General features: G+C 38.4%; 1 protein-coding gene across 1 annotated transcript in view; it reads right to left on the reverse strand.

Moving 5' to 3' along the window:
- Window positions 1-15,954: 15,954 nt before the first annotated feature.
- Window positions 15,955-23,248, reverse strand: part of LOC132817132 (nuclear factor erythroid 2-related factor 2-like) — a 40,706-nt gene continuing 33,412 nt past the window's right edge. Inside the window, exons 2-5 of the mRNA XM_060827328.1 lie at window positions 19,780-20,049; window positions 19,542-19,637; window positions 18,896-19,072; window positions 15,955-17,588 (exon numbers count right to left, since the gene is read on the reverse strand). Coding sequence (XP_060683311.1) covers window positions 16,356-17,588; window positions 18,896-19,072; window positions 19,542-19,637; window positions 19,780-20,049 — 1,776 coding nt within the window. The 3' untranslated portion in view covers window positions 15,955-16,355. The remainder of the gene's footprint in view (window positions 17,589-18,895; window positions 19,073-19,541; window positions 19,638-19,779; window positions 20,050-23,248) is intronic.

Genomic DNA, 23,248 nt, shown 5'->3' on the forward strand with positions numbered 1-23,248 from the left:
TGACCCTCCACCTATCTTTGTGTCACCTGCATACTTGGTAAAAATGCCCTCCATTCCTTTCTCCACATTTACTTCCAAATAAACATATTGGACTAAACCTGGTGTTATGATTTTTAACTTTGTCCAGATTGTTAGTGTATAATGTGAATGCTGCAGCACTCCACGAGTTACTATCTGTCGTCCTGAAAAAGATCTACTCTGCCTTTAGCCAGTCCACTATCCATGGCAGTAACTTGCCCCTAACCGAGTTCTTGTTTAGCAGCCTCCTGTGCCGCACCTTGTCAATGGCCTTTTAGAATTCAAGTAGATCATATCTGCTTTGTTTGTCTTACTTATTACCACTTATGAGCCTAACAGATTTTATCCAGCATGACTTCTCTTGATAAAACTGCTGACTCAACCCTATTTACCATGCACTTCCAAGTGCTTATCTCCCTCATATTAATTAATTATGACCTCCTATTCCAGCATAAAATTTTGTTTCAGCATAATGCAAAATTGAAAGTCTATATAATCTGCATTGAGAACATTTTATGCTCTGTCAGCATTTCTGGAGGAAACAAATATGCTTTCAAATTTGTCCCCCTCTCCTGAATTGGGTCACTTGCACAAACGTCTGACATGTAGGGGTGTTGGTGTGGCTTAATGGTTTGCAGCTGAAATCAATGAAAATTCCAGAAAACCTTTGGTCATGTCAGTACATTACAATTACAACTTCATTCTATTTGGTCTAATGCTATGATCCATGGAACTGTTTATTTCCTAGGTATACTGATCACTTGGAGAAATTCAAAATTCTGTTTTTAAATTTAGCATGGGGGGGTATGTTGTTGTCGTGAATGAAATTCAACTAATAATAGTTGTGTTAACCTGTCCCAAGATAACTGTGACATGTAGACCGGGACTAGGCTACAAGAGATGCAATACCATATGTTGCTAATGCCTCTAAGGGAGTATGTTCAACTGACAAGGACACATGATAAATTTAATGCAACAGAATGAAGTTTAAAAATGTATTGCTAATTATATGATGGAGGAATTCATATGTGGATAACTGCAGTTTTCAGTTGGTGAACAGACTAGGGCAGGGCATATGATCTTGATTTGCACAATATGAAGTATGGGTGTGAACTTTATAGTGCATGTATTGGTAAAGTAACCAGATTAAAATCTGCTTTGTTATAAAAATTCTGGACTTTGTTAGCATTGTTACAACAGCAAAATTCTGCAGACGCTGGAAATCTGAAATAATAAAGTACTGGTACTACTCGGCCTGATTCTTCAGAGAAACAGGTAAAGTTGCAGGTCAACCATCCATCCAGTTATGCCATCAACTTTTGTATTGAGAGAATTACTGATCTGGGTCACTAGAAGTTAGTATTAATTGATTACTAGCAGTCACAATAGGGCATGAGAAGAAACCACCCACCTATCTTCCAGACTACCGCATCTTGAGTATTATCAACAAATATGTTGATGTCCTGGATTCTCTTTTAAACCTTTAAAGTTTCACCTAAGATGTACTGTGACTTTAAATTCATACCAAATCTTTTAACTTATTTCTCCAAATAGGTATGGCCATTAAGTCCCACTTAACTCTGTATAGTATGCATGTGTGTTTTTTTTTATATTTGAATGTAACCAAAATGATATCCCTGTACCTAATCAAGTAGTTTCTACTAGACATTGCTAAGATTACCTTAACACATTGTGCACCTGAAACCCAATGTCTAATTTGTACATTTCTTAAATAAACATTTAGATTGCTACATGATTATATATGACCAGTCCAATGCAGAGAATCCAGGATTTTATCAGTATCATGACTTGTGTGCCATCATTTTTTAAAGTTTTGGCATTCTATTTTAAAGAGCAACAGTGCAAAGTTCAAACTATATATTAAATTCCAAAGCTTTATAGATACTGTCAGTAGTTACATCACGTATGTCTTTATCTCCTTCCTATCCTGCCCATCTTTTATTGCACAAGTTCTGGCACTTTTTTTTTTGAATCTTGGTCAGCCTAACCAGTGGTCCCAATATCATCCAGTATTTTACCAGCAGTGGAACCTAACTGTGCAGTTTGAGCTACTGGAGTTTGCAGAGGCGAGATGAATTTTAATTTGGATTTCTTTTTATGAAGTACAGCAATGAACTAGACCAAGTTTGAACATTGAATTTCTTTCAGCTAATAGCTGATTTTTCCTTTGAAAACTATTTTAGGAAGCTACATAAAATACCTGTTTTGAAACTAGGTTTCCTGGTTGGAGACCACAAACTCAGTGACAAATGAATGGATTTGCACAGAACCGGTCATAAAAACTGGGCATTTTATAGAAGGTGTAACTTGGGGAATATCAGCTGCAGGTGCAGTGTAATTTGCAGTTTTTAAAATTTGCATAACTTTTTTATATTACAGAATGTGTTCTCTGGATCCATAACCCCTCCTTTCATTGTTTTCTCCAGGACCTTTTTTTGGAGGGGGTGGTGTGGAATAGCTTTTTTAACTTTCATTTTACATTTGTTTACAGTTTAGTTGTCAATAAGAGGGCTTTACTAAATCGAATAGATTAGCTGATTTTACAAGTGGAGTACCTCTAAATCTGTAAGTTTTTTTTTAAAATGGACAAGTAAAATCCACCTGGTGGCATATCTGCAGAAACTTGCTTTATTTTATGAATTATTTATGCTGTAATCACTAGTGTACTGTTTTTCATGCCTAATAAATGAACTTGTAACATGAAATCTTCAGATGATTTAGTGTATTTTTTTCACTTCACTTATCTCTAATCTGCCTGTTTACTAAAACTCAAGTTGTTAATCTGCAATTACCAACTCATAGCAATGAACTTTTGCTTAAACAAGTGTTAAATCATCCTGTTATTCAGATGGTAATCATGACAGAGGCATTTGTGATGAGAATGTTTTCACATTGAGTAGTTAGGGGTTTGGAGTGCATTTTGAAAGTTTGCTTGCTGACAAGTTTGAGACTTCTAAATGCAGGGTTTAAATAGTAAAAGCATGGGTATGGTAGTACGTTGTTAATTTTCATTCAGAGCAGGTACAGGTACACTGAACCAAATGGCTTCCTATGCTAATGATTCTGTACTGTGGGTAAGAATATTAGAAATATGAACTGAGATGCCATTATTTGACTTTTACATTGAGGGAACATAAGTGAGCAAGGAAAGCAGTAGCACTTAATTTAACTGGGTTTACGTAATATCAGATATTTTGACACTGGAAGATTAAAGTATTGACACATTGTAGAAAGGCAGTTTAATTCATGAGCAGGTGAGATACCCTGAGATTAGAAAGGTTAGTTGAACTATTCTAACTAAAGTAATATAATGCACAAGTATTTCAAGTTTGATCCAGGGTAATAGATATATCAATTTATTCAAGAAGTCACTAAGCGTGAGAAGCAAAATAATAAAACTATTTTCATGGAATATTTTGAAGTTGAAAATGAAAAGCAAAGCTCTTGCATTTGCAAGGAAACATTTTGTTAATGATCGCTGGCATCAACACTTGAAAAATGTTAAATATTTGAGTCAGAAGTTTGAAGTGTATCATATTTGATTAAAGTTGACAATTTTTAATAAACCTTTCTATTGTAGATTAAATACAGGTACTTGCTGAACATACAAAGTAGAAGCAGAAGTATATCACTTGTCCCATGGAGCCTGTTCCAACAGATCTGTGTGTTTTAATTGCACACTCTTCTACATTCAATAAGCTTATATTCTTTGTTAGGCAAGGGAATACTGCCTCAATTTTCAATGACCTTAGTATGAGATATTTTCTCTTGGTGACGTATTTGGTTTAGACACGAGACAATTTCAAAACTTGGAGGTATTACAAGCAATGTTCTGAGACCGTTCCAAAATCTCAATTCTCTTGAAAAGGGGTGGATTTTTCTGAACATGTCAAAGCACAACCCCTCTAAAACAATGTGCCCTACTTTTGGACTCAGGAAAGAGGAAATACCCTTTCTATATCTGGCTTTTAGGATTGTTCGGGAGTTAAGTCTTCCCTCAATGTAGACTGTAAACTTTAGTAGAAACAAACCCACTCTGCAACCACTTAAGGTAACCTGCTCATGCCTGGTATCAATGTGGTAACTTTAACCTGCCACATTCCCTAAGGAAACCGACAGTTAACAGTATTTGAGATATGGTTTTACCAATGCCCTGTATAACTGAAGCACAATATCCTTGCTATCTCATAACACAGGAGCAGAATGTTTATCCTTTTTAATTCCTTGCTGCACCTGCATACAAACTGTTTCTCACTGAAGCATAACACCTAAATCCCTCTGCACCTCAATTCTGCAGTTATTCTGTGTTTAAGTAATGCTGCCTTTATTCTTCCTATCAAAGTGAGCAACTTCACATTTTCCCACATTATACTTCTCATCTGCCAGACAATTATAAGGTCCTGGAGAGTGTTGCTTAACAAAGAGACCTTGGAATGCAGGTTCATAGTTCCTTTTAAATTGAGTTGTAGGTAGATAGGATAGCGAAGGTGACATTTTGGAATGCTTCCCTTTATTGGTCAGTGCAATTGAGTATAGGAGCTCAGAGGCCATGTTGTGGCTATAAAGGACATTGGTTAACCACATTTTGGAATACAATGTTTAATTCTGGTCTCCCAGGTGTTGGAATGATGTGAACCTTAAGAGTTCAGAAAAAGGTTTAGAAGTATATTGCCAGGGTTAGAGGGTTTGAGCTATAGACAGGCTGAATAGACTGGGGCTGTTTTCCCTAGAGCATCTATAAGGAGTGACGTTATAGAAGTTTGTAAAATTACAAGGGACATGGATAGGGTGAACAACCAAGGTCTTTTCCTCAGAGCAGGGGAGTCCAAAACTAGAGGGCATAAGTTTACCATGAGTAGGGAAAAATTTAAGAAGGACTTAAGGGGCAACTTTTTCATGGAGAGGGTGGTGAGTATGGAATGGGCTGCCAGAGAAAGTGGTGGAGGCTGGTACAGTTACAACATTTAAAAGGCTTCTGGATGTGCGCATGAATAGGAAGGATTTGGAGATATGGGCCAAGTGCTGGTAAATGGGGCTAGATTTATTTAGGATATTTGGTCCTCATGGAGGAGTTGAATCCAAGGCTATGATGCTATGCTGCACGTCTTACTTCTGTTCATTCACTTTTTGCGTCAGCCTTGCCTTCCTCAAAAGGTACTTTCCTACCATTTTTGTCATCTGTGAATATAACTACCCTGACTTTGCTTCCTTATTCTAAGTCATCGATATATAATTTGCAAATACCGGAGACCCTGGTGGGACTTGACTCAATTTGTTCTACCATTTCTTAAAGACCTGTGTGTACATGCTGTTTCCTGCCAGCAAATCTTCTATCCATTCTTATTTGATTTACTCCCCTGCAATCCCTATTGTGTACAATCACTATTGTTGTAGAACCTTGTCCGATGCATTCTGGAAAACCAAGTACTATACATCAATGTGCTCCCTTTGATTTATAGTGTATATTATTCCTCCAAAGATCTCCCAATGCATTAATTAATTGTGGTTTCCCCTTCACAATCCTATGTTGAATATGGCTGCTTACTTATAACATCATAGAGTCATAGAGATGTACTGCATGGAAACAACAGACCCTTCAGTCCAAACTGTCCACGCCAACCACATATTCCAACCCAATCTTGTCCTACCTGCCAGCATCTGGCCCATATCCCTTCCTGTTCATATACCCATTTAAATGCTGCTTAAATGTTGCAATTGTACCAGCCTCCACCACTTCCTCTGGCAGCTCATTCCATACACATACCACCCTCTGTGAAAAAGTTGCCACTTAGGTCTCTTTTATATCTTTCCCCTCTCACCCTAAACCTATGCCCTCAAGTTTGGACTCCCTGACTCCAGGGAAAAGACTTTTGTCTATTTATCCTATCTATGCCCCTTGTAATTTTGTGAACCTCTATAAGGTCGCTCCAGGGAAAACAGCCTCATCCTGTTCTGCCTCTCCCTTATAGCTTAAATCCTCCAAACCTGGCAACATCCTTGTAAATCTTTTCTGAACCCTTTCAAGTTTCACAACATCTTTTTCCAATAGGAAGGAGACCAGAATTGCATGCAATATTCCAATAATGGCCTAACCAATGTCCTATACAGCTCAACATGACTTCCCAACCCCTGTACTCAATACTCTGACCAATAAAGGAAAGCATACCAAACGCTTTCTTCACTATCCTATCCTGTGACTCCACTTTCAAGGAGCTATGAACCTGCACCTCTTCAGCAACACTCCATAGGTCATTACCATTCAGTGCATAAGTCCTGCTAAGACTTGCTTTCCCAAAAATGCAGCACCTCTCATTTATCTGAATTAAATTCCATCTGTCACTTCTCGGCCATTGGCCCATCTGGTCAAGATTCTGTTGTAATCTGAGGTAACCCTCTTTGCTGTCCATACACCTCCAATTTTGGTATCATCTGTAAACTTACTAACTGTACCTCTTATGCTCGCATCCAAATCATTTATGTAAATGACAAAAAGTAGATGACTCAGACCAATCCTTGAGGCACTCCACTGGTCACAGGACTCCAGTCTGAAAAACAACCCTCCACCCCCAACCCCTGTCTTCTACCTTTGAGCGAGTTCTGTATCCAAATAGCTAGTTCTCTCTGGATACCATGAGATCTAGGAGAAAGTGAGGACTGCAGATGCTGGAAATCAGAGCTGAAAATGTGATGCTGGAAAAGCACAGCAAGTCAGGCAGCATCCAAGGAGTAGGAGAATCAACGTTTCAGGCATGAGCCCTTCTTCAGGAAAAGCCCCCCTCCTCCCTGAAGAAGGGCTCGTGCCCGAAACGTCGATTCTCCTAATCCTTGGATGCTGCCTGACCTGCTGTGTTTTTCCAGCATCACATTTTCAGCTTCCATGAGACCTAATCTTGCTAATCAATAGATCACATCTACCGCTCTGCCCTCATCAATCGTCTTTGTTATTTCCTCAAAAAATCAAGTTTGTGAGCCATGATTTACCCCACGTAGACATGTTGACTATCCCTAATCAGTTCTTGCCTTTCCAAATACATGTACATCCTGTGCCTCACAATTCCCTCCTACAACTTGCTGACCACCAACGTCAGGCTCATGGTCTATAGTTCCCTGACTTGCCCTTACTACCCTTCTTAAAGAGTGGCGCCACATTAGCCAACCTCCTGTCTTCCAGCACCTCACCTGTGACTATCGATGGTACAAATATCTCAGCAAGAGGCAAGTTGTGGCTGTACAGGACATCGGTTAGGCCGCTTGGTATACTGTGTGCAATTCTGTCCCAACACTTATTATAGGACCAGCTAAACAGAGAACAGCCAGGGAATTCCTAGAGGCATGGCACTCATCCACAGACTCAATCAATAAGCGCATCGATCTGGACCCAATATACTGGCCACTGCAACGGACAGCTGGAACTGACAACTGGAAGCAACAGATTCAAACTACTACAAATACCGGAGGAAAGATCACAAGCGCTTTACAGGAGGTTCCCAAGTACTGAGGATGTCACCTAGACAGGGGGTGAAACATCTGCAACACAAATTCCCAGCTCGGCGAACAGAACCACAACAACAAGCACCCGAGCTACAAATCTTCTCACAAACTTTTCTGAACACTTTCAAGTTTAATGACATCCTCATGAAATAAATCTTGAGAATTTATAAGAGATTGCTGAAGTCTTGTAAATTTGAGGTACGTTTTTGAAGAAATTATTTCGGGATGAGAGCAAGTACTAATTAGGATGCAGACAGATTCAGGTTCAGATCATTACTATCTCTGTTACTGATTTACTGATGAGTTAAGCCAAATAGCTGAGGCAGTAGAATTGAAAGAAGCAATTAGGATATTTACAGAATGAATTGGGAAGTGAATAGACAGAAAAATGACAATTTAAGCAAGATGAAATAAAATCCACAAGTGTAAAATACTGTACAGCATACATGGAATACTAAAATGGATTACCAGTATATTCAAATTTATACTAAAGCTGGTATAGATGAGGTTGAAATAGATAATATTTTTAAAAATCAATATTTATAACAGGCAGAGCATTTTTTTTAGCATGCTAAATCATTTAATATTGCACTCCATCTTGATTAAAATTGCAGTGTATTCTGGCCAACTTTGATTATCTCAGTCTTTAGTACAAGTTTTATGTAAAATGCTTTCAAAGGATCATTATTGAAAAAGCACTGACGTATAGGTAAATATCCTAATATGCACCAAAAATGAATCCTTTGTGTAAAAGGTTTGTTAAGAGAGTATAGTAAGTTTTGCATGCTATTAAAGGAACTGCTTCAGAAATGATCTTGGAGAGCTATAAAAGATAGTTGAAGTATTCAGATCAATGCTATAAATTAGATTTTAAGCATAAGGGGATCTGCATTCATATCAGTAAATGCTATATTTATTATTGTTATCAGGAAGTTTTTCCTTTACACTGAGCAATCCGGAGAATGGATTTAAAAGTAGTAGAGGTAAAACTCTTGAAACATTTCTCAACAATTTGAACTGTAATGCATACAACATTATTGGTAGAAATTGGAACTTGTATTTTTATATATATAGATGCCAACTGTGACTCATGAGAAATAATTGCAGAGTACATTATCTTGCATCCTCCAGTAAATGCAAGATTGAACAGAGCGCAAACCTAAAACAGATGTTAGGCCCCTTGCATAAACTATCAAGTTGCTTTTGTACCCCACAGGTAAATTAAACAACAGAGTGAAGAAATCCTGACACGTGTTCTGGAGCAGCTAAACATGTGGTCATCACCAGAAAATAAGAGCTTTTTGAAAAATATTGATAATGGAGCTGGTTGGCCGTTGCCAATCTGCGATTAGACCATGGCATCTTGTCCCCAGCCCCAACTAAGGCTTTTCTCTGGACAGCTGGTGGTGAAGTGAAGAAATGGAGCCATTGGTAGTTGGAAGCTATCATTTGGTGTATGATAGGTAATAGCAGCTTACTCCAGTTCAGTCAAAATGTGTATTTCTCATTAAGGGTGTGCGTTGTTTGTGGCATAATTATCCTTTATGAAACCTGACAGATTACTGGTTGACTATTTTAACGATCATACCTTATCCTGTCCTTTTGTAATGCTGATATTCAACTTACAGCAGGAATAATGGACCATGGGCAGAAGGAATCAAAACCCTTTTTCCAAAAATCAAAGCTCAGAGACCAACTTTTTAAAAAATATTCACTCAGAGGATGTGGGTGTAACACTTAGGGTGCCCATCCCTAATTGCTCCCAGGACAGTTAAGAGTTGGCTACGTTCCTATGGGTCAAAAGTTGCAAGTAATGCAAGAATTAAGAGCAGGATTAAGCAATTCAGCTCCTTGAGCTTGCTTTGCCATTGAATACAATTATGGCTGATCTCACCTTGGCCTCAGCTCCTTTCCTGCCCACTCTCCATAATCCTTTAACCCATTTATTAACAATCTGTTTAAGTATTGTGGAGAGTGGTAAGAAAGTGGAGCTGAGGCCAAGATGAGATCAGCCATAATTGTATTCAAGAAAAGTAATTCCCCATCATTTCCATTTTAAGTCTGTTCCCCCCCCCCATCCTAAAACAATGATTATACATTCTAGATTGCCCACAAGGGGAAACATTACTCCACATTACTTTGCCAATCGTCTTTAGCACCTGATTTGATTTATTTATTGTCATGTGTACGTTAGTACAGTGAAAAGCTTTGTTTATGAGCAGTACAGGTAGATCATAGTAAACAAGGACATACAGATGAATGGGTGAAAAGAGAAACTAGACAGAGGCATACAGGTTGCATTGCAAGATCAACATTAGCAAGACCAGCAATATTTGAAGCTAGTGTATCCATTCATCAGTCTGATAACGGTTAGGAAGAAGCTGTTCCTGAATGTACTAGTCCATGGGTTTAAGCCTCTGTCTCCTCTGTCTGATGAACAAGGTTGTAGGAGAGCATTACCGGGCTGCCTTGGGTCTTTGATGATATTGGCAGCCTTTCTGCAGCAATGTGGAGTCCATGGAGGGAAGGTTGGCTTCTGTGATGGTCTAGGCTCTGCAAACATCCTTTCCTTATGGTCTGGGTAGAAGAGTCAAATACATCAAATGGTTTTCCTGTTTTATCTTTCTAAACTCTAACGAGTATAGGCCAAAACTGCTCGATCTCTCCTCATGTGACAAGTCTTTCATCTCTGGAATTAATCTAATGAACCTTCAATGCAGTCATATTCTTTCTCAAGGTGACAAAGTAATCCAAATGCAGTCCCACTAATAACTTATATAATTGCAACAACACTTGCCTTATTTCATACACTATTCCTTCAGGAAGGTGTCAAAATTCTATGTTCCTTTCCTATCTATTGTATCTGCGTGCTAGCTTTCAGCAAGTTATGCACAAAGACACCCAGATTCCTCTACACTGAAGCATTTTGAAGTTTCAAGGCCACAAGAAGAAAGAATGGCAGATTTCCTTCCCTAAAGGAGATAATAAGCCAGATGGGATTTTACACAAGCTGAAAATAACTAATTTACAATAGTCCAGATTTAGAGCCTTGATCTCCCGCTTTGAAGTATGAGCAAAATGCTCCGCTGACTCAGCAGGGTTGGTAGCATCAGCGGAGAAGGAAAATCGGGGCTCAATGTTTTGACTTGATCTTCGATGATCCTTCATTAGATCATACTCGGATCTAGAACATTAACCCCAAGTTCCTCGCTGCACAGGTGTGGCCTTATCTGAATGTTTACACTTCGGATCACCTGCAGAAACTTTTTTTAAAACCTTTTCTGAGTGAGTCAACTTCTGACTTATTAAACACACTGACCAAAAAGGGGAGCAGAATTGTATTTTCATTTCAGAGTTGTGCAATGTAAATTTGTCTTCTTTCTAAAACATTGTAATAGGTCAATTAAACAGTATCTACTTTGTGCCCACCACACCCTCCTGTTTTTATAGTGTTTACTTTGAGTTCTTGTCACCAAAATTGTTAGCTATCTGGCAATGTATTGCTTTTGTAATCAAGATAAAATATTTGAGAAACGTACAAGTAAATAAGGAAATGAGTTTACTTGAGGTTTATTGACAATTAGATTAGATGAGCCAATATTTAAGTGAAATATTCTGTGCTGTTCCATTTATGTTTGCTTAATTGATACACTTATGTGCAAGAAAAGTTATACTGGAATCAAATTTAAAATTGCTAGTTACAATTTTGGAAGTATCAAGGCCCAAAAAGGTCTGTGGTCCCAGTCTCCTACCTCAACACTGGCACAATATTGTTGCAAAAGCCAATTGAGAGAGATCTCCAAAGATCTCTGTTTCTCCTAAGGGCAAATTCTCTGCCAAGGAGCTCTTCAAAAGGAATGCATGCTTCAAACTGGCTCTCTCAGTCAGCATCCTCTATCATTTGTTAGGAGGTAGTGTCTTGAAGGACATCGAGTGGCTGTATGGAATTTGGGCTCAGGAATTGGGAGTGGAAATCTAGTAAGAGGTGTGGGAGGATATGTGGGAGAACTTAAGGAAGATTTGGATTTGTAACAGGATGCAGGTTATGGAATTGAAGGTACTCCACAGGGATTATTTGGCACCGGAGTGGCTTGCAGAATTTAAGACAGGGATGTGCCCCAAATGTAAAATGGAACTCTTACTCACTGCTTGTGGTCACGCCACAAGCTTTGTCGGTATTGAGGCGCTATAGCGAGTGTTCTGGAAGGGAACTGAAATCTTGGGAACTGAAGTCAAGGTAGATATGTTGTCTCCTCTTGGATTCACTGAATCTTCCCTCTTTGGACACGCATGGGAAGAAATTGTTAATTATTCTTTCGTTTTGTGTGAGGAAGAACATTCTGATAAGCTGGGTGTCGGAAAATCCCTCAGAACTCTTGGGATGGTGTGGGTTAGTTATGGAGCACATTCCCCTGGACTTCCTTACAAATATGGTGCACCAGAAAATGGAACTTTTTCATAGGATGGGGACTTTGTGTAGCCTTGAGGGCAGTGTCTGGTGGCCCAGGGGCCCCTGGGGGAAGGAATCCTGAACAAATACAGGTTTACCAACTGATGCTCCCAGTGGTGGGGAGATTTGGTTGGATTGTGCCGAGTGCGGTAACTTAATTTAACTAAATTTAATTTAATTTGCCTTGGTTCAGTTTGGTTTAATTTAGTTTCTTTTTGTTTTGATTTAGTTATTTATTGAATTGTAGTTTGTGTAGAGTTTTTTTTCTAAATTGTTTTGTGGAGTAGAGTACTTTGTTCACTGTTAATGCTGTTAAATTGCAAGATTGTTCTTTTATTTTGTAGTAATTCTATATTTTTGTAAAATATTCAAAATCTTCTCAATAAAAATATTTATATTAAAAAACCTGGCATATTGAAGAAAAGTAAAGTCATTATAGTCCAAGCAAACTAACACTCTGCTCTCACATTTGAGAGAGATGACTGGTGGTGATTTGACCCAAGGGTCACCACACTTTAGGGAGAAGTTGATTAAACAATTCTATGTTGTAATCTCAGGTGGTGCAGGACTTGAACCCATACCTTTGGCATTACAAACCAGTCATCCAACTAACTGAGCTAAACAACTTACTTAAATTAATTGATGTATAAAAAAAACCTCCAAAAGGGCTATTCGGATTCCTCAAGTGGGGTTCAAATCTCTGAAGGGTTTTTGTTTGTTTCATAAAAAGAGTCAGTGGCTGGTGTTGGGCTATCTCGGAGTAGGCAGCGAAGCACTGGTGTTTCCAATGGACATCAGCAACCAAGCACCAATGATTCACCCAAAGTGAAACTAGCACCTGCCTGCTTCATGGAAATGAGAGAATTTAGCACTGATCCTAACAAAAATCCTAATCAAGGAATTTCAAATTGAGAAATTAATCCAAAGGGTTTTAATGCATTTTTTCTTATTGACGGAATCTATTGATGGTAATGTTTGAGTGCATAGGTAACTCCTTCTGTTTATTTCCTGTTTTCTTCTCTTTTGTCCACTTTTTCCCTTCTTAGTGTTCTCTCCTGGAAACATGGAATGGAACAGGCTGGAGGCTTGAGTGGTGCTGACATCCAGTGGGCCTGAGCAGAGTGGGGATGGCCAGCAGGCTGAAGGCCTGAGAGATGGACAACCAGGGAATGGACACCTGAGCAAAGCAGGGATAGCCACCAGGCCCAAGTGGAGCAGGATGGTTATTGGTCTGCCTGTGCTCACAAGCTACTGACCGCCTATGCTGGTTTCCAGTGCATGTATTGAAACCCCTGGAGGCCCTTTATAGAAGGAGTGTGATGTCTATCTTTGTAACTTTATTCTCATTTTTCTAACTTATGCTATAACATTTTTCCTGTGTTTTGGTTCTAAGATTGTACCTAGGTACTTTGTACCGATGATGGCATCATATGGGTGACCTTGTAAATGTTTCACTGTACTCCTGTATATGAGTACATGTGACAATAAAGGAATTTCTATTCTAAAATAAAATGGTGCTGCACTGTTATTTGCCACTTAGCATGCATAGGCCTCAAGACTTCTGCTAATCGTTTTCAGTAAACGGTCATTACCAAATCCATGTTGGGAGTGAAACAATGTTACCCAGTGGCAGCAATACTTTTAGTTCTTGTACAAGTTCCTAATTGTTACATGGAGAAGTGCTATCTTTTGATATTTTATAACCAACCTGTTCAGAGATGCTATTACACACCTGTGTCAGACAGCAGTGTAGTTTTCTTTCCCGCCTTTCTCACATAGGCAGATACCATATGGTCAATCTTTTTCTTTTTTTAAAGGTACTGTTGTTTTGATCTTTTTCCCCACCCCAAAGTTCCAAAATAATGCAACAGCGTATAAAACTAATTACCACTCCTGCAATTCAAGGAAATCAGCTCCAACATTTAAAATACCTCAGAAAAAGGAGCAACTCTTAATTTTTTCGTCTTCAGTCTTTGATTACCCAGAATCCTTTTTAAAGTGTTATATGCTTGTGCACAGCAATTCAAAAGCAAGTGTGATCATTAGAACATGGAAATGACTGGAGGTAATCATAATTTGTAACCTTCAATGACCAATGTGACATTGTGATTAGGAACCAAGGTTTTTTTTAATGCAACTAATGACTTCTGTTCACCCATATGGAATATCAAGTATTATCCTTATATTTATCAATGGGTACTGTTCCATGTAGGTTTTAAGGACTTTGCTCCATACTAAAAACAAAGTCCCAAATAGTGTAGTGTACAAATTAATTTTTCCAAACATGCCTCTTTAATATAGGAAGTAATTCCATGCACTGTTTGCAACAGTAGGCATGGTCTAAAGAAACATTTCACTCCTGAACAAAATAGACTCATTCCAGTCTGTTCCTGCACACAGTGTACTCCTATTTAACCTCTGAACCGACACTAATTTACAGTAGCAGAGATCATTGCTACACATTGTCTCGTCACTGATCCTAATTGACAATTCAGGTATGAGCAGGCAAGTTTCTTGCATCAGCCCTTACTCACCTGACTTAATCATAGGTTTTTTTTGTCATTGGGAGACTTACACATTGAGAGACGATCAGTTAAATGGATCTGCGTACCCTGCTTTATGTGCAACCAGATGAATTAAATTCCGTCCGCTAATGTGGTATCGTTACAGTTGCTGATGGACTTCTTGTTTCTAGCATTTGTTCTTCCAGCTCCCACTTAGACAAATTAGTATGCCAGAATCACGTGGAGAACATAACCAAAAGTAAAGCAAACTTCCTTCATCTGTTGCTACCAAGTCTGATGTATGTAAGCGAATGCTATTTTAAAGCCTGCGCTAGTTTTCATGCACTCGCTGACATTTTGTTTTATTCTAATCATAAAGAAGACTGAAGAAACATCTCTCCAAGCCATGAATGGGCTCAAACTATTTACATCGCTTTACAAGTGTCACTTGTAGTGTTTTATAAAATTAGTGGAAATTTAGGATCTAATTTCATTCATAACGTAATTTCCCTCAACACTACTTGATGTTTTCTAAATTGAGTATTAAAACTTGCCTGATATTCATTCTCCTCTTTCAACCTGGTGAGAGAAAGATGATTTTTTTTTATTGCTCATCCCTGTAAAATAGGCCTTACTGAGCTGGATAAATATTACCAGGCAAACAGCTTTCTATCTTAGAATGGCTCCATGTGACAGGCTGTATCCCTGAAAGAGACAAAATTTCAGTGTATACACTTTAAGATATCTTGATCCAGACTAGGAAGTTTCAATCATAACCTGTGTCTTTCAGTTCTCCATTATGTACATGGTGACAAGAGTTATCTTGTTACATTGTCATCTTAATCAAGGGGATATAGGCTTGACTCACATTATGAATGCAAATTGTGAATCCAGTTTCAGCAGTTCATATCATGGGTGTTAACTCTTGTCTCATGATTAGGAGCATTAACTTCTCAGAATGGATCCATGCAGGTTCCCATCTTTTCTCCATCTCTCTGGGGAGTGTGCATTTTTAAACAGTTTAAATAATGTCTCCCTTAAATGCTAGAACTATACCTATGAATCTAGTGTTCTGTAGTTGCATTATTTTTCCCTTCAGTCACCTTACAGCATTTACACTTCCTATTAAGTGTGTTACATAGTTTATCAAGAGATATGGTGCATTGTGCTCTGCAGCACGACAACAAACGATGCAGAGTCTCAAACATGGCAGACCAGAGAAGGAACTCATACTTGCAGGACTATTCATCTACAACAAGTGGTATTCAGGAGTTCAGCTACTAATAGAATCAACAAATAGATCATTTTTGTGTCGTATTATAGTTGTATAAATATTTAAGTTAGATACATAAGTCAACACACTTGCACTGCATAAAGACAGTTAAATTTTATTTTTCCTATATATAAGCAAATAAAATGAAAAATCATGATACATTTCAATTCTCATTTATCCATTTCTAATAAAGTTATAAAACAAGTACTGTACTGCAACAGAAGAAACATTAGCTTACTAAAATACAATCTTTAATTCTATGAAATATTTTCATTAATAGCAAATGAGATCTGCATATATAAATAAAATGTGCAATATTTACAAATCTATACAAGCACACATAGAAAAAAGTGTGATAGGTAATAAAGAAATCATCAAATAAAAGCACTGGCAAAATTAGGAGAATTTACAGTCAATATGCGATCTTTGTCATTGTTTTACCTCTAAGCCACCAGCAGCAATTTAAAAAATAGCTTCAGTTAGTTTTCTTTTGCATAGGAAACTTAACATGAAAAAGAAAGATTCAATCTTACAATTCATAGCAGTTTGAGTTTTCAGTTTAAGAAAAAAAGTCCAACAAAACAGATCCTTTGGAATTTCATTCTCTTTTTGTCTCAAGTTTCTTGCTCCTGGGAACAAGGAATACACTGCCATCACTAGTCTGCTGCAATGAGTATTCATTGGGAGAATACGAATTTCCATCTTCATCACGTATCATACTAAAAACCTCGTGATATAGATTGTTCAGCTGTTGCTTGATCTGAAGCAGGTTTTTGGTATGTTCTCCCTTTTCTTGCAAAAGTTCCTCCTTCTCATCTTTAAGTTGATCCAAATCATGTTCGAGACCCACTATGTTATCTAGTTTGCGCTTGCGGCAATTCTGAGCAGCCACCTTGTTTTTGCCACGGCGACGGATGTCACGGATGAGAGCAAGCTGGGCCTCACCGAGCTGATACTTAGACACCATTTCATTGAAATCATCAACAGGAAGATTAACAATCTTTTTGACAGAGAAAGGAACATTCAAAGCTTTAGCCCTCTGCTCATCTCGGCTGAGTCGTTTAGAATACTTGTCTTTGGTGAATGGGACTTTATTATGGCCAGGACTCACTGGCAGGTCATCCTTTGGTCCTTTGTTGTAAAGGTTCAGTCTAACATTTGTAAGACTGTGAAGAGAAGGTGCCTGATAGTTACAGTCATTTTGAAACTGCACTGGGTATAGCTCAGCAAACTCAGGTTGAACACTCGCAGAACTGCTTTCCATGTCATCTGTGTCAGAATCACTGTAACCATTAGAAGCATCTCCACAAAGAGACGATTGCTTTGAATTACCTGGAGAGGCTCCACTAGGGCTTGAGCCCATAGACAAGCCAGAGTCAGAATCAGGAATCTCAGGCAAATGGTGTGGCAGTTTACAATCAAAATCTTTATTCACCTCCAACTGAGTGATGTTGATCTGTTCAAGGAGAGAATCATCTAGAATGCTAGTAAGGGAGTCATTCATATTGTTACTTGGGGAAATGTTGCCATTTCTCTGCATATTCAGAGATGTAGAGAAAAGGTTATTGAAATTATTATTGCTGAATGAAAGGTTCATGCTATCTGATAGATTTGTTTTTGGCTGAAAGAGTGTGGGGCTTTCAGATGGCATTACTTCCTCATATGGACTATCAAAGAGAGAGAGAAAACTGGTGTTGCTGCCTGAAACATGATCAGCTGGCAGAGTTGTACTGAGGCTGTAACTGTCATTTTGCATTTCAGAAGATTTACTCTTGGAAGAATATTCTGCAGATTCGATACTTGTAATATTGTCATTCTGCATGTACAAACACTGTTGAGAAAGAGCACAAAAATAAATACATTAGGACTTTTTTTTTTAAAATCTAAAAAGTACTAAAAATGTCCAAGGGTTGAAAGGGTTTCATAAGATAGACATGGAGAAACTTCCACGTAACCAAACCTCGTAGTTATATATTCAAGACAGTAATGATGAATTCAAGAGAAGCCTCTACTCTGAGAGTTGGTAGATTATGCATCTCACATGGTTGAATATGTAAATTGATGCAAAAGGTAAATTGCATTAAAATAAAAGGAGAAAAGGCTAGATTTGCATCCTGATGGGGATGGAGGAAGAGTCATGGGAAGTAGCTCATAAGGAGCATTAAAATTATCACAGGACTGAATAACCAGTTTTTGTGCTGCCATTTCTATGCCAGATAATGCAGAGAATGGTTTTAACTAGGTCAGGTTTGATTTATTCAAAATGTCAGCATTTGAAGGTTAAGACATAACCAGCTAAACTCAGTTCATGCAAAATGAAAGCCTGATTAGCTCTTCATTTAAATGGTCATGCTAATTAAAAGCACCAGTGCAGTAAACAAAAACAAATCAATCATTCTCAAAAATTGCCCCATTAGTTAAAGATAGTATCTTCCTATGTGTTAAGACATGTGTTTGATGATGTTGATGTAATGAAGGAGTGTAAAGTTTTCTACATAGTATGGTTTTTTGACAGTGTATTTGCTAAGAGCCTCTGAAAACTGGTGGCCAATGTTATTTTCATGCTTGCAAATCACTTGACTATTGTAGAATTATCCAAGGACCTGCTTCTAACATTAGAAATTCATAAATTATGAAAGACAAAAAAATTCTGATAACATTTTACTTTCATACGTTCCTTCCCTATAAGGAATTATACTTATTGTGCTGTCATTAACATGTATGACCTAGTCCAATTTCAAAATAAAACGTAGCTTCTGTAGGTTAAAGAAAAAATTATATATAATTATTTCACTCCTACTCCTGCCTGCAACACTATCTAAAATGCAATAATTGGACTCAAAATAGTATGATATGCAAGGATTAAATCCAGCAAATCAAATGCAGACACTCTGCAGGATGAAAGCTCTTATTGTTTAAAGTATCCAGTTATCTGCATTTAAACACTTGCACACACAAATTAAAGGTCATATAATATGCACTTGAAGAAAAAAGTAAACTGAGTTGGATCTTGAATGTCAGATTAATATCCCGAGAGACAATGACCAGTTTGTTCTGTGAGCAAATGGTAGTACAGGTCTGAATTCTTTGGGTGTTTGTTACATTCATGCTCCTTCTGAATTCAACTATTGTATTTACCTGAAGTTCTGGGATTGAGAGCAGCTCTTGCCAGGTTTGCTCCAAGTCCTCCAGAGGGTTTGATTCCGGTGCTGTGGATGGAAGGATTGCAGTAGTTCCTTGCTGTGGCTGCTGGGGAGACATTGGCTGTGAACTGGTCTGGGCTGGAACAGGAGGTTCAAGTACAACCGGACAAGACTAGAAATAAATTTAAAACAAATTTTAAAAAAAAGAGCACTTTACTGCTGCCTGGCCTTTACTGCATTTCCTGAGTTATGTTGCAAAAATCTTAGAGAAACAGTTTTGGTCGCCTGAATCGGTATGGTCACATTTCCTTATAAAAGCACCCGCCCTGCTTTTAGTTATGACAACTGAAACAGTTAAACTAGATAATAACACTGCCATTTATTCATGTTTTTAAACCATAAAACTAAGTCCTACATTTTTACAAAATCTAGATAGCCAAAATAGTAAAGTTTAAAATCCAAATTGTAACTGAACATTTGTTCTTACAAGACATCGAAAACTCACGTGCCTCATAACTACAGGAAACAATATTTTCAAAATTTCAAATATAGTTTATAAATATTAGGAATCCAGCAAACAGTAACTTCCTAAGATTTTCAATTAGATAGTAGAACAAATCATAAATCATAAAAGGGCTTACTTCTATATCATCTACAAATGGAAATGACTCTGCAAGAAGTTGCATGCATTCATCAAACGACAAAGCTCCATCATCTCTCTGGGCTGGCTTTACAGTCTACGTTGACAATTGGTTGGCAACCAAATTTTTTGTAAAAAAATTGGAGAAAGAAGAGTAAATTTGTTAGTTTTCATAAAGCTTTAGCAGAACAGCAAAGAAACAGTAGTTCCTCAGACTTCAGCCGTGCCAACCTTTGTACCTGTATAGGCTCTGTAATTCTTCCTGGAATTTCAGCTTTACTGTGCTTTGCTGGCCGAAAGGCAACAAATTCACCCGTTTCTTCATCTAGCTGCAGCTGTGCCAGTAAAGCCTTCTCTTGTTCTTTCTGCAACTGTTCCTGCTTTTCCTTCTCAAGTTTCTTCTGCTTCTCTAGCTCACATTCTTTTTGTCTGTAGTTATAATCAAAATCTTCACGGACAACACCAAGATCTACATCCTGCCTCCAGAGGATGTCAATTAAATCAATGTTCTGTTTTTAAAAAAAAAGCAAATTGCAAGTCAAGTTAATAATAAATATAAAATGTTAATAGTAATTTTTTTTTATGTTGCCAGAAAAGGCACCAATGCACTAGCAAAGATACAACACACAAATACACCAGGAGTTGGTTACAGAGATATCATTCTGATGGTTAGGTGGAAAATGATTAACCACTTAATGTCATATCCACACTAAGTTCAAAATGATACTAACAACTGTTTCAACTAAGGCAAGGTATTGGTTGCTAGAAAAATAAACCTGAAAGTCTGTTACTTCTGCCTGATAAAGTGCATTATTTTTCAACCCCAATCATCAATTCTGCACCAATACAGCTATTCAGCTCCCATCCCGCCCCCACCACACCCTTCAAACTGCTGCACCAGGAAAGTCACAATCTATGGTAATTAATTTTCATTTTCTGACATCTGCTATTTATTGAAGTCATCAGAAAACTGCCACCCTATTTTCAAACATTTTAACAAGCCTGAAATTTTAATTCAGAATTCCACAACAAAGGCATACAGCACACTTTTGCCAGAGAGAAAAAACACTAATTTTAAGTTTCAATTGGAACAAGAAATCTCCATTCTTTTTGGGCAAAGAGATACATGCAATTGTGACAGCCACTAGAACTAATCGCTCTGCACACAGAAACAAACTTGAAGGACCTTATAAACCTTCGCATACATTTGTGAACTTAACAGAAGGAACTGGCATTTCACAATGTTTTAAATATACAGGATCTTATCTAATTTCTTTAAATGCTCAAGGCAACACACCTTTCTCCACACACCACCTCCCCCCTGCCCCGCCAACATCAGTGACTGCAAGAAAACAACATTTCAAAGCTATTGAATTTCAAAACTGCCACAAAAGCAGATGTAGTCCTGATTGCGTAGATATTTACAGCAATTATTTACCCTTATAAATATTAAACAGCCACATTTTAGAAAAGAAAAGGAGCTAAGGCATATACAAAAGCTGCCTTTGTATTCGAAGAACGTTGTTGTTGTCAGGTGGCTAAAAATACTCCTACTAAACAATCCTATGGGCACTGCAGTAATCAGTTCCTGGTTTAACTTCACTACAATGTAACAAAAATAAAGACCATCCTGTGTTGTCACATTAGAAATGTTAAAATGTATATTAAATATAAATCTGACATTTTAACATGAACAGAATCAAGCATATGAAAAACACAATAGTTCACCTGCAAGCAATTCCTCATGAGGTAAGCTAATACTCTAATGCAAACTTTGCCATTTACAGCTAAAAGGAAACAGTAGACAATTCATGTATTATGAAAGCTTGAACAGAGGCATCTTCATTTCCTTGATTGCTCAATATATTGCATCATCTTACTGGAAGAGAAGCAGTGGTCTGACTGGATCTTAGTGAACTTGGGAAATTCCCACTCAACCCAGTAACCATAAATTTGCATACTGACCAGGAGGGAAGAATAAATGACGAAAACAAGCAAATACCTGTTCTGTACATCGCTGCTACCTCAAGCTGCAGCACAGAATTGGGCTATTCCCGATTGTGCCATTCCCTCCTGATTAAAGAGGTCAGGTGACCATTCTCAGGGCCTCTAACATTGCAGTCTGTAAGCCAGTATAAGATAGAAGATCCCAGGAAAACTGACCTCAAACTCGAGCACTGTCCCAGTGGGACAAAGAACCATGAAGCAGCAGATGTTTACAGTAACTTGTATTCCAGACAACTGTCAGGAGAACACGAGGACTGCAGATGTTGGAGAGCAGAGTCAAAACGTGTGGTACTGGAAAAGCACAGCTGGTTAGGCAGCAACCGAGGAGCAGGAGTGTTGAAGTTTCGAGCACAAGCTCTGCAACAGGATGCGCTTATGTTTGAAACATAGACTCTCTTGCTCCTCAAATGCAGCCTGGCTGGCAGTGCTTTTCCAGCACCCCTTGTTTTTGACTCGGTTGTCCATAGAACGGTTGTGCAGTACAGGCCCTTCGGCCCTCGATGTTGCGCCGACTTGTCATACCAACCCGAAGCCTATCTAACCTACACTATTCCATGTATGTCCATATGCTTGTCCAATGACGACTTAAATGTACTTAAAGTTGGCGAATCTACGACCGTTGCAGGCAAAGCATTCCATACCCATATGACTGAGTAAAGAAACTACCTCTGACATCTGTCCTATATCTATCACCCCTCAATTTAAAGCTATGCCCCCTCATGCTCACCATCACCATACTTGGAATAATGTTCTCTCTATCTAACCCTCTGATTATCTTATATGTCTCTATTAAGTCACTTCTCAACCTCCTTCTCTCCAATGAAAACAGCCTCAAGTCCCTCAGCCTTTCCTTGTAAGACCTTCCCTCCATACCAGGCAACATCCTAGTAAATCTCCTCTGCACCCTTTCCAAAGCTTCCACATCCTTCTTATAATGTGGTGACCAGAACTGTACACAATACTCCAAGTGCAGCCACACCAGAGTTCTGTACAGCCGCAGCATAACCACATGGTTCCAGAACTCGATCCCTCTATTAATAAAAGCTAAAACACTGTATGCCTTCTTAACAACCCGGTCAACCTGGGTGGCAACTTTCAAGGATCTGTGTTCCTGGACACACACCTCTCTGCTCATCTACACTACCAAGAATCTTACCATTAGCCCAGTACTTTGCATTCTGGTTACTCTGACCAAAGTGAATCACCTCACACCTCTGCATTAAACTCCATTTGCCACCTCTCAGCCCAGCTCTGCAGTTTATCTATGTCTCTCTGTAACCTACAAAATCCTTCGTCACTATCCACAACTCCACCGACCTTAGTGTCGTCTGCAAATTTACTAACCCACCCTTCTACACCCTCATCCAGGTCGTTCATAAAAAGTGACAAACAGCAGTGGACCCAACATTGACCCTTGCGGTACACCATTGGGAACTAGACTCCAAGATGAACATTTCCCATCAACCACCACCCTCTATCTTCTTTCAGCAAGCTAATTACTGATCCAAACGGCTATATCTCCCACAATCCCATTACTCTGCATTTTGTACAATAGCCTACTGTGGGGAACCTTAGCGAACGCCTTGCTGAAATCCATATACACCACATCCAGTTTACTCTCATCTACTGTTTGGTCACCTTCTCAAAAGAACTCAATAAGGTTTGTGAGGCACGACCTACCCTCCACAAAACCGTGCTGAC

Source organism: Hemiscyllium ocellatum, chromosome 7 (assembly GCF_020745735.1).
Source record: "Hemiscyllium ocellatum isolate sHemOce1 chromosome 7, sHemOce1.pat.X.cur, whole genome shotgun sequence".
NCBI lineage: Eukaryota > Metazoa > Chordata > Chondrichthyes > Orectolobiformes > Hemiscylliidae > Hemiscyllium > Hemiscyllium ocellatum.